This window comes from Cupressus sempervirens, chromosome 4 (assembly GCF_028749045.1).
Source record: "Cupressus sempervirens isolate cs-2001-9-10 chromosome 4, ASM2874904v1, whole genome shotgun sequence".
NCBI classification, from domain to species: domain Eukaryota; kingdom Viridiplantae; phylum Streptophyta; class Pinopsida; order Cupressales; family Cupressaceae; genus Cupressus; species Cupressus sempervirens.
This window is the reverse complement of record NC_143121.1, coordinates 866,864,109-866,875,831: the sequence shown is the minus strand read 5'-3', so window position 1 is coordinate 866,875,831 and position 11,723 is coordinate 866,864,109. Positions and strand designations below refer to the sequence as shown.

At 36.0% G+C, this 11,723-nt stretch overlaps 1 protein-coding gene across 1 annotated transcript; it reads left to right on the top strand.

Annotated features, from left to right (window-relative positions):
* Positions 1–415: 415 nt before the first annotated feature.
* Positions 416–9,174, top strand: LOC149564164 (IAA-amino acid hydrolase ILR1-like 1). Its single transcript, XM_089827225.1, has 5 exons — positions 416–1,687; positions 5,105–5,230; positions 5,583–5,897; positions 8,340–8,468; positions 8,610–9,174. The coding sequence occupies exons 1-5, from the start codon at positions 1,274–1,276 to the stop codon at positions 9,024–9,026; spliced, it is 1,401 nt and encodes a 466-aa protein (XP_089683351.1). The 5' UTR covers positions 416–1,273; the 3' UTR covers positions 9,027–9,174.
* The last annotated feature ends 2,549 nt before the right edge of the window (positions 9,175–11,723 follow it).

Sequence of the window (11,723 nt, the reverse complement as noted above, 5' to 3'; positions counted from 1 at the left end):
CTAACTATATTTACTAATTCTTAAGAACAAATATCCTCAATAGTCTAAAGAAAATCTTTGAAGAAAATCTTTTAAGATTAAATTTTTTTTAAACATATTTTTGTTAATAACTATCGAGCTAAGACCAATCACGTCTTGTTTACCTTCAAGAAAAAACGAAGGCTATTATGCCATAATGTAGCAGCAAAAACAATCACCTTTAATGAATTATTGTTATTAGTGAATTTTTTATTTAGAATTAATTTTATAAGAGCTTTTCATAAATCTGTTTAAATGGCATAAATTATTTTGACCAATACATTTTTTTAATTATTTAAAAAAAGAACGTGCACCTAAACTTTGAATTAAAAGTAAGCTGGGAGAAAAAAACATATTTGCTTAGAAATAAGCTGCAAACAATACTTACAACAGAATGAGTTAAAATAGTGCGTTGGAAGAATATTCCGCCTCTGCAGAAAGAATCTTTCGTAGTTCAAATTGTCCGATTCAATTTCACTTTCTGTAAGAAATATCTTTATTAAATCTTTTCTTTGTAAATATGAGCGACGGCACATGCGCCATTTTATATTATGTTTTTATATGCCTGAATAGCCTGAATATTGAACACTTCTTCTGCTAAGAGTCAAAGACTGAGGAGCATCCAAGCTGCCAAATTCGCCCGGAGCACGCCTCATCCCTTATGATGTCTATGGGCCTTGCACTCAGTGAGACTTGATCCTTGGTGGGCTTTTTGTGAGCCATTCAACTTCACCAATAGACCAAAGTTATAAATATTGTTTTATAAGCAGCGAGATAAGTTATAAATGGAATTCTTTTAGCTATTTTCCACTGAATACCTAGTGGAATACCCACTTACCCACATAAATTGGGAGTTAAGAATTAGAGGGAGTCAATCTTATTGAAATTGTTAGTGGGTTGATCTAGAGTCTCATCTTGTGTTTATTACAATTCTTAGAATTCGGGTGGATGACACTGTCAAACAGCCAATTCTAGCCTTGTCTAATTGAGACAGATTCAATCTATTTTACTTTTTTTTTCCCCAATAATTTGAAGACAGTGAGATGCAATCTGAGCACATCAAGGTGAGCAGTTACAGTGAACCAGAAAATGACCTGATCTTTCCTTTCATTTTATCAACATGGTGAACCTGAAAAAAAAATCCGGTCTTTCTTTTGCTTTCATAAACTGCTCATTGCGCCAGGCAATTTGGACCTGAAAACGGCGTGACCTTTTCTTTCATTTAATAAACTTCTCAATTGAAGTGATCGATTACATGGCTATCTGTTGGTGGATTGTCATTGTTTTTATTTGGATGTGTAGTGTTGCATGGGGTTCGAACTCGGATCTCCTTGAATGTGCAAATTCAGTCGATGCATACCCCTTGGCCACAGATTCCTTCGACATCTCATATCAAAAACATGACGAAGTGAGTATGCAAGAGATTTTGAAGGCTGCAAAAAGACCAGAGATCTTCGAATGGCTTACAGGCATACGCAGAAGGATACACGAGAATCCCGAGCTTGCATATCAAGAGTTCGAAACCAGTGCACTCATACGAAGAGAGCTCGATCAAATGGGCATAAAGTATAGGTGGCCTCTTGCAGAGACTGGTGTTGTGGCCTCAATAGGCTCCGGAGGCCCCCCTTTTGTGGCTATCAGAGCTGATATGGATGCCCTCCCTATTCAGGTGCCCAATTTTTTTCAGATTGCCCCTTTTTAAAGATTGTTTTCGCACGTTCTCGTTTGCATCATGTTTCTAGGTTTTGCCCAATTTTCTGTGCTATTAAATACTACGCTGATTTCAGATTTTCCCTTTTTAAAGATTGTTTTTGCAAGCTTGCATCATCTTTTAGGTTTTGTTTAATCAATTGTTGGGTGTGGGACAACACTTGAATTTTAATTTAAAATTGTCCTTGGTAGAATTGTTGTTTCTACAGGCGACTGTAAGTTTAAAAATTTTAAAAGTAGCTACCGTGATATCAGATTCTAATAATTATACGGAACTGATTACAAAGTATCTAACAGACAACACACAATACTTGGGGTTAGCCTGCCGTTAAAAAACAAAGGATATTTGTTGCTTAGGCAGAAACATTAAAGAAGGTTAAATGTGGGTGTAATTTGTATTTTCAAATAAATCTAGCTACTAAGTGAAACTCTAGCTAAGTTAATATTTGTGGACAGATTTGAATTTATGGTTACTAATAAAGGGGAATCAAGGACTCATGGCAAGGGCTTAGGGCTATGACAGTTATGTAATTGCTGCGGGCAGTCCCAAGTAACCAGATTAAATTGAAAAGTAAAAATTGAATTTTTTGTGTGTGGGGTACAAGCTAATTGGACTCTAATTTGCAACCTCAACGGGACTAGTATATAATGGGAAACTAACTTAGTAGGGTAAATGACTCAATAGTCGTTCAGGTTAACTCTGCACACCTACAGTTCCTAATTTGTATGTCGAAATTTTACCAGTTTTTTTGGTGAACCTTCGTAGATGAGTGAAGAGCTTAAAGCTAATCTTTCGGCTTTCTCACATTTATGGAGTTCTCTATAGAACTTGTAGAGCATGAGGTGGTCTAAAAGTGTCATTTTAAAAGGTTTGCCCAAAATCTGCCACTAAGAACCCAACAGCCACTCACTCAAAAATTAGTACTTTTTGCACAAATGGACCAATCAGCAATCAATAAAACTAAAAAATGATCAACTATTAGTACACATGTGATCAGTTATTAGTAAATGTGCAATCAATTTTTACAACTTTTTCATGAATGATAATTGAAAGAAAGATAGCAATAGACGTGACGATAATATTTCCCTAATCACTCATAGAAATATGTCAGTCAAAAAGATGCTTCATACAATTCGCTAAAACTCTTTTTTTGGGTGGCACCAGTTGAACAAATTGTAGATAGCAAGCTCAATGGGACGAGGTAATGGAAAGGTAACTTCATAGGCCCATTGAAGGGGCCTTGGAATTATCTCAGCCTGCTATAACATCTCTTTCTTTTAATCTGAGGCTACCTCATTAAATTTCAGATTACGCCCTCTAATGGAAAGTCAAGTATTTTGAAGGGGGCAATGGAGTTATCTCACTTGCAGAGGGGCTCCCTGTTATTGGCTCGCATTGCTATATTCACTGAGTGACTCCATGAAGAACAGAAATAGGACACTTCAGAAATTTTTGTATCGATGTTTGAAGCTATCAAAATTGTTGACAAATTGTGAACTATCGTCTGATCCCTCACTAATTGTTTAATTTTAGCATGTTATTAGACTGTTTAATGGTCTAGCTAGAAACTAAACCAAAGACTTCTCATAAGCTGCCGCGTTACTCTATTACTCAACTGTTAATCCCTTTTTAGTCAAAAATGTCGATGCTTTACAAGTCACATTTGGTACTCGGAGTTTGTACCCTGACCCACTATTTTACCCTTTTCCATGGACCAGCTAAACTGCTAGCTTGCTCTATCACTAAGTTGCTAATTCCCTTTGGTACAAAATGTAGATTGTTTCCAACATTTTCTCAACTCTTACAAGCCACACTTCCTAGATTCACTCCCAAGACACTGATACCATATTAGCTAGGACTCAGCTCAGGACCTATGATAAGCTGTTAAGTCACTCTATCACCTCTCGTTGATCTAGGATGTGACTATTTTTAGCATAAATGGCCTCTTGATCCATCACCTTGAATGTCTTGATTCGTAGGCGACTGCAAGTCTAGCCTTTACACTCGTGACAACACAGATATAAATGACAACTATTTCAAGGCCATTGTAACTGCTTTATATTTGTATATAAAGCTTCATTCAAGTGTACTATAATAGCACTTTAATTGGAACATAGGTGTCCAGCTGGTACATTGACTGCCATATCTTTTCCGAATTCCTATTAAATTTGAGGATCCTGATATGGGCCAGTTATTTGTCGTATTTTTGGTTATCAGTGAATGCTTGTTAAACATTTAGTGCCATTGATGGTCAGGTGAAGTTTTGTTGACTATGTTTTCCAATTCATTATTTTTCCATAAATTCAACAGTCACAAATTAGCAATTTTTGATGAAGAGCATTTTTTACTGAAGAGACTGACTATGTTATTGCCAATGAATCAACAAACAAGAAATATGAGCCTAAGTCAATAGAACAACTGGAATATTAAATAATATCTTTGACATATTAGGGCGGTTGCTAACTATCGAAACTATAATTATAGACTAGGGAGGGTCTTGTTTCTTCAATACTGCAAATAAGAACTCACTTCCAATTGGAATGTCAAATACACAAGGAAAGATAACTCCACAATGATTTCCTACAATGCCAAACACAATCTTATAAAATACTCCAAGAAGTTTCCTGGAGGGTTACAAGTAGACTAACATGAGTAAATTTTTTTTTTATCTTACTATTAAATTTATTATTGAAAGGATCTGTAGAATACTATTAAATTTGGGAAAACTTAATCAATTATTTTAATTAAATCACTTTCTGTTTAATTGGGACATTACTGATTTTGAAATCAATTAGAGGTCTGCTCAAAAACTCTCATAATTTAAAGTTTTCTTATTGATAATTAGCTAGACAGGCTTGAAAACATCCCCTCCACCTAGTCCATAATTCCTGAACTGCCATATCATTTGATCAATAAAACATTCTGCAGTTATCGCTGAAGCATAAGGATATGCAGCACTTTACGTCCTGAACGGTCTTATTAGTACTGTCATTACATCTATATATATCATAGAAGCTGAATTCATAACTTTTCTTATGCCCATAGTGACCTGAAGTTCTACCGTACCATTGCAGTGAAAGAGCATGGTCACTGTGCTTCCTTGAAGATTGGAAAGCTTGCAACGAACAACAAAACCAAAATATAAAAAATTGCTGTACACCACTTCTTTATTTCGAGCGAGCCACGTGCTCCATGCCCTGCCCGTAACAATCCGAGAACAAAGAGTGGTCCGGAAGGCCTTCCCTTTCCCCTTCCCTGATAGTCAACCCAACTTCCACGATTTGCACAACACAATTACACTGTATTTTCCATCGCTGAAAGTTGTTATTTCTATGATAAGCTATAATTTATGGTTTACAACTGGGGTAAATACAGGAGGCAGTTGATTGGGAGCACAAAAGTAAAATTCCGGGGAAAATGCACGCCTGTGGACACGATGCACATGTGACCATGCTTCTGGGTGCTGCAAAGATATTACAGGAGCGACGGCAGCTGCTACAGGTTTATATTGTGCTCTATACCTCTGCCTAGTAGTTCATAACTTCATATCTGTCGATGAATAAACATGCTACTCCAGTCTTCTAGTCTGACATTCTCATTTTTGTCTCTCTTACTTAAATATGCTTGGTTCTTAAAATGGATAGTTTTTGGCCAAATATACAGATTTTCTAGATCCATTTGTTATTTACATAACCAGGATAGGCTTCTTCTCTTCATATGCTGAGTTCGATAGTGGATTTGAGACCTCTAAATGAAACCTACCCTTGTTTAACCCAAAAATTAGTTGTAATATTTCTTGTTGAACATTGTTCATGAGCTTATTTGTTTGTACCTAATCTGTTGGATGTTTCAGGGAACTGTTGTCCTAATCTTTCAACCAGCGGAGGAGGGAGGTGGTGGTGCAAAAAGAATGATAGAAGATGGGGCATTAGAGAATGTAGAAGCTATATTCGGGATGCATGTTTCCAGCCATCATTTAACTGGTGTTATTGCTTCCAAGCCTGGGCCTTTATTGGCAGGGGCTGGTTTCTTCAAGGCAGTCATAACTGGAAAGGGAGGACATTCGGGAATTCCTCAAAATGCAATTGATCCTATTCTGGCAGCTTCTGCTTCTATTGTTAGCCTTCAGCAACTTATTTCGAGGGAAGCTAACCCCTTGGACTCACAGGTATTTTACATGAGATATGCACCAAGTTAAGTATGAGACCAATGAAAATGGAGTCAATATTAAATTGTAACGAAGCAAATCCCAAGCCAAATATCTTTAGTTCATTTCTATCAGTTAGTAGTTCGCATACTTTTTGAATGCATATTGCTTATAAAGCATATTGCCAGGCACCGAATATATATTCCCTTAGTATTCATAGTAGACGGGCTGAGCTTCAAGTTTTAATGGGATATGCATGACCAAAATCGAAAATCCTACTATCTTCTTCATCTTGTCTAACTTTGCCCAATGTAACAATTATTCTGTAAATCATAAAAGGTTCTTTTCCACCTAGTTCAATTATATGTTGCCCATTTTCTACGTTATGACTGAACTAGTAAGTAAACCAAACCTTGACGAGCCACATACTATCTAACGTAGCATCCAACGTATCATCCAAGCACAGCATCATAGGGCATTATAAGTATGTGCATTGAAATCCATTTACTAATCTATTTTGTGTCGTGGGTAATTAATTACAAATATATACCATATAATTTTAGTTTGCACATAATCAGGTCCTAAATGCACTTGGTAGTTGGGAAGACGAAAAGTGGCGAGTTAGGTTAGGGGTGAATTGTTCAGCATGAAGAAATTTAATTTTAAAAGAACTGTTTTTCAGGTACAAGTCAGGTGTAGCGTTGGATTGCACACTTTGCACTTTCCCGTACATTTTTTTGCACCCATTTTAGTGTACATCACCAATAAACATGACTTCACCCATCTAAGTGTTCATCACCAATAAACATGACTTCATTTTGACCTTTCTCAGACCCAAAACATTCAAAAGCACAACATTTCACCAAAACTTTACCTCTTCTGTGCTAGCATTTTATTTCAACTTGCACACATGTCTGACTTTAGTATCCATTTAATCTTCCCACTCGAGGTATTGTTTTTCCGTAAGACCTGGCCCTTACATGCTTTCAACTGTCAGATTGTGATAGACTTAGGGAAACTATTCATTTTTGGTAGAAACCTTTTCCATCCATCACTCCTCACTCCATTGTCTTTTTAACCTCAACCCAAGCCACATCTTCTGCTGCACACATCATGTTAGCGTTGTATATCTACGACAATAGCTTGACATACTAACTGTATAAATGGAATTTACTTAAGATGGTTTAAAATTGGTTAATATCTAATTAAAACACGCCAAAAAAGCTGCAATTGTTATTTTCTGTCAAAATGAAAAATGTGGGAAAAATCAAAGTTTTTTACAATTAGCATGTTTAAAGTGCAGTTTTTTCTTTCATATACGGTTTTTATTCCTTTTTTTAAATGGTGCATACTTGTTGCTGGATAGACAGTGTATGCCTGTCAAACCCTGCTCCGGAAGGCTGCATTGCGTATTGACATTAATTGTTAGTTTTACCCCAGTTATATCTAGTATGACACCATCACCATTGCTACAACACGTGCACATCCAAAAAAATTGCACTTACATGCAGAATAGATGTCTGACTGACGCAACATCTTCACATGCTCTAGGCATAAATACTCATGCCAGTGAACTTTCTAGTCCTTGCAGCCATTTTAGACACACATTCTATATCCTTGTGGTCTTCTTTGCTTGTTTCTTGTTCAAAATCAACTTAACATCTCATTTATGTGGTTAAATCTGAAAGTTAATAATTACTGTTATTATTTCATTGAAAATCAGATTAGTAGGTAAATGAACACTGTTCATTAGCTCAAAATAAGATGTTTTGTTGTTCATTTCACTTCTTCATAAGATTATAGCTACATATTTGGAACTCCTATTTGAGACACAATGTTTTTAATCTTGTAGCTGCATTTTGTAAATTCCGCGAGACTGACCTCTGGGTAAAATAAGAGCTCAAAACCCTTCATTGAGAACACATTCTGTGTTTTTTATTTCAAGCTTATGGGTTTGGCCACATTCCTATTATTTCGGTTCATTTTAAACTATGGAAATTAGTCAGATCTCCAAGGTGTGTAAAGAAAACCAGGAACATATATCATGAGATGAAGCAAGTGCCACTGATGGGAATGTGCACATAATTTCACAAAGCTTAAGCTTAAGAGTTAAAAAGAAGGTTTCAAGGGAGTTGGTGGGCTAGTTGGGTGTATAATATCAATCTGTGGTGGGTTCAATTGGGACATTGCTTTCAACACATCGAAGAAAGCCACTTATATTTCTTCTACATTGGAACTTGTATAGTCATGAAACAATGCATCTGTCTTTGAGCAATAGTGCAATGCATTGATTTCATACGTTTTATATGTTATATGATGGTTGAAACTTGATTTTGCCTGAGGGGTTTTGGGACATGACTGCTTGACAATCTTCATACAAAAAAGCTTTGTTATCAATGTAATTTTCAAAACGATTTGGGAGATTTGTTTGTGTTTGTTATTGTTGATATTTCATTTTTACAGGTGGTAACAGTAGCTACATTCAATGGAGGTGATGCCTTTAATGTAATCCCGGAGTCGGTTACAATTGGTGGCACGTTCCGTGCCTTTTCAAATGAGAGTTTTTACGGACTCAAGCAGAGAATTCATGAAGTATGTGTAACAGCTTAGATTTCAAAAATAAATGAACAGATTAGATGTCAATCAATGTTTGTTTGCATTGTATAGTCAAATGGAAATGAAAGGCTTCTATCTTCCCATTACCTATGACCTGACATGTTTTGTTTATGACAGATAATTGTAGGTCAATCCCTTGTCCACAGGTGCACCTCAAGGGTGGATTTCTTAGAAAAAGACTATCCATTTTACCCACCAACTGTCAATGACAAAGATATGTATGATCATGTGCAAAAAGTTGCAGCTGATATAGTAGGTGCAGATAATCTGAAAGTCATGCCCCCTCGAATGGGTGCAGAAGACTTTGCTTTCTATTCAGAGACTATACCTGGAGCTTTCCTTTTCATCGGAATGAAAAATGAGACATTTGGATCTACTCATTCGGGACACTCTCCATTCTTCACTGTTGATGAAAATGTTCTCCCACTTGGTGCTGCAATGCATGCTACTATAGCCGAAAGATATCTCAATGACATCAAATCGAAGATTGATCCCTCTTCAAGAGCAGTCTCTTCTCAATCAAACTTGATGTAGAATACTTCATGATCTTAAGAGTTTAGATTCGCTCACCTTTCTGCCTTCATGTAAAGGCATCACTAATCATAGAAAGCTATATAAATGTTCATCTATGCAAAGGTATGGAAAAAAATCATGAGCAAATAAAGTTATTCAAAATTTGTCATCTTGCAAATTTTTTAAATACTGAAAAAGTAGTAATGACAAAGATTCAAAGTACTTTGTTATATATTCAAAGTACTTTGCTATATGCTAGTGTCATATCTTTATAAGGATTCTACACTATACTGGATTGATGGATTATGCTGCTTAGTGAAATGTTATGGTGCCCATAGACTAAGCAAAGTGGTCAAGAAAGGCACACAATTTTAAGTTCTGATTGACAGTTCATAAGAATCACAGTAAGAGCTTATGGAAAACTGTGTAGAGTACAATTTACTTATATCAATGTTTTGGATTGCATTTTGCAAGTTTTCTAAAAGCTCTAACTAGCAAATATTGACATGTATGCATTTCATACTCTAGGTGTAGGCAAGTTGACCCTAATATTTAAAAAACTTGAAATTTCTAATGACAACTAGAAATTCAAAATCACCAACTGAACTTCATTTAGTGCATGGATGTTAACATTGTTAAGTTAGTCAATGGATACTTGATCTACTGGTGAAGTTGAATGGCTCACAAAGAGTCCACTAGGGATCAAGTCTTCAATAAATAAATTTGTAGCATGAATATTTATGCTACAACTTTCCAAAAATTGATAAAAATGCATTACACTTAGCAAATTGAGTATTTTAGATGATAAAAACTTGAGAATTGGACCCCTCGAATCACTTAGTCAATCTTGATTGCAACTTTAGGTGGTCGAAGTCATGGATTTAGTTCCTAATTTGTTTGCAGTGTGGATAAAGGGCCATTATGCAATTCTCAAGAGGTCATGAGGAAGCTTGCCTTATAAATCTTAATATAACTTTCATTTGAATCAATAAATAAAGAGAACTAAAAGATTGAGAGCTCTAATCTTGCATGTATGAACTTATGGTCTATTGTGCATATGGCTCATGTTTTCATATTTAGCCCTACACACTTTCTCAAATCACTCACATGGAATAATCTTTGGGCTCCTTGCAAAACCTTCTATAATATTTTAGAGCCTCATCTTGAAGTGCTTGGGCATCCTAGGGTACATGATCCCTATTGTGTGATGTCATCTACAAGTAACATGCATAAATTGAATGTTAACATTTTACATATAATTACAAGAACACGTATTCAATGAAAAAATATGTTATATTTAGTCATCTAAGGTCTTAAGGGGTACTATTAGGTCTTAATAGGAGTTGGGTAAGTGCACCAAGTTGTGGTGCCAAAAAGATGACACCCAATTTATTTTTTCTAACTTTCAATAGCGCGTACGCACTTTGTAAAAACCCAAATTATTATAAATGGGCTACAAACCCATAGCCCATTCATTTTTTCCTCATTTTCCAACTTCCTCTCCTCACAGCGCATATACGAATTCAACAAATTGAAGATTTTCGCCACCCGCTTCATCAATATGCCTCCTAATCATCGAAGTTCAAGATCACGATCACGTTCACGTTGTATGTTGTCTAACCTTCTTTTTTCATTGTTTTATATGTTTTTTGTATTGTTTTGTAGGCTTTTTTCAATTTTTCTTTAAATTTGTTTATTTATTTAGATTGCAATTGATTTCTTATTTGGAAATGTGAATAATGAACCGGCAAATCCCCAACAAGATCAAAACCAAAAACCTCAACAAGATCCAAACCAAAACCCTCAACAAGATGTAAATCAAAACCCTCTACAACAAGAACAAGAAAATTTGCAACCTACACCAATTGGTAGACCTCCTCCTGGCACACAAGAAAACATAATAAATGAAATAGAAAGAAGCAAAAATGAATTAGAAGCACTCATTGGTAGGTTGAAAGCTTGTGGACAAACCAATCCAATGAGAGCTCAATTGGCATCCTCCCTCGAGTCCATTATGACCCTCATAGCTTCTGTTAGTGGTTAGTTAGATATTTGGCGGGTTAAGAGGGATGAACAAAAGAGATATTATGCAAACAAATTATCATATCAAGATGTAAAAAAAAAGATATACCAAAAGGTAGAATTTGTGCATTATTTAGAAAACCTAGTGAACAAAATACTATTAGAGAGACAACTAAATAGCTCTCCATCCATTGGTGCATACATGATGTTATTAAAAATAATTTTTCGGATAGATGGCGGATGGTTTTTTATGCATCTCCCTACAATAATCATGAGGTCCCAATGTATTTTTTAAAGAAATTGTATTGTGTTTGTCCTTGGGGAGATCCCCAATTATTTTGATATATTAGAATCTCAGGGTAGAGGTGGGGGTCATCATTTGAAAGGTCGGGGGCACGTCGTGACCCTAATGTAATTAGGGCACCTGTGGTCAAGCCACAGGGTGAGCATGTGACTATTCCTTCAGTTGTGAAGGAACATGTAGAGGCCAGCACTCTAAGGACTATTAATGCTTTGACACAGACCCTCATTCATTGCATGAGTCCATTAGTTGAGGAGGAGCCTTCTACACGTCGCGGTCACATTTGCACATCATGCAGATCCTTATGCACATTTGGTAGTCATGTTGGAGATGGTGTGGATGATGGGCAAGTCATTGATCAATTCCTAAATGAGACATTTGGCATTGACACATAG

What these genes read in the sequence shown, in the direction of transcription:
- LOC149564164 (XM_089827225.1), top strand. Translation starts at nt 1,274, where the DNA reads ATGGCTATCTGTTGGTGGATTGTCATTGTTTTTATTTGGATGTGTAGT. An exon ending in TGGATGCCCTCCCTATTCAG is followed by an intron (nt 1,688 to 5,104) that starts GTGCCCAATTTT and finishes GGGTAAATACAG; the next exon opens with GAGGCAGTTGATTGGGAGCA. An exon ending in AGCGACGGCAGCTGCTACAG is followed by an intron (nt 5,231 to 5,582) that starts GTTTATATTGTG and finishes TGGATGTTTCAG; the next exon opens with GGAACTGTTGTCCTAATCTT.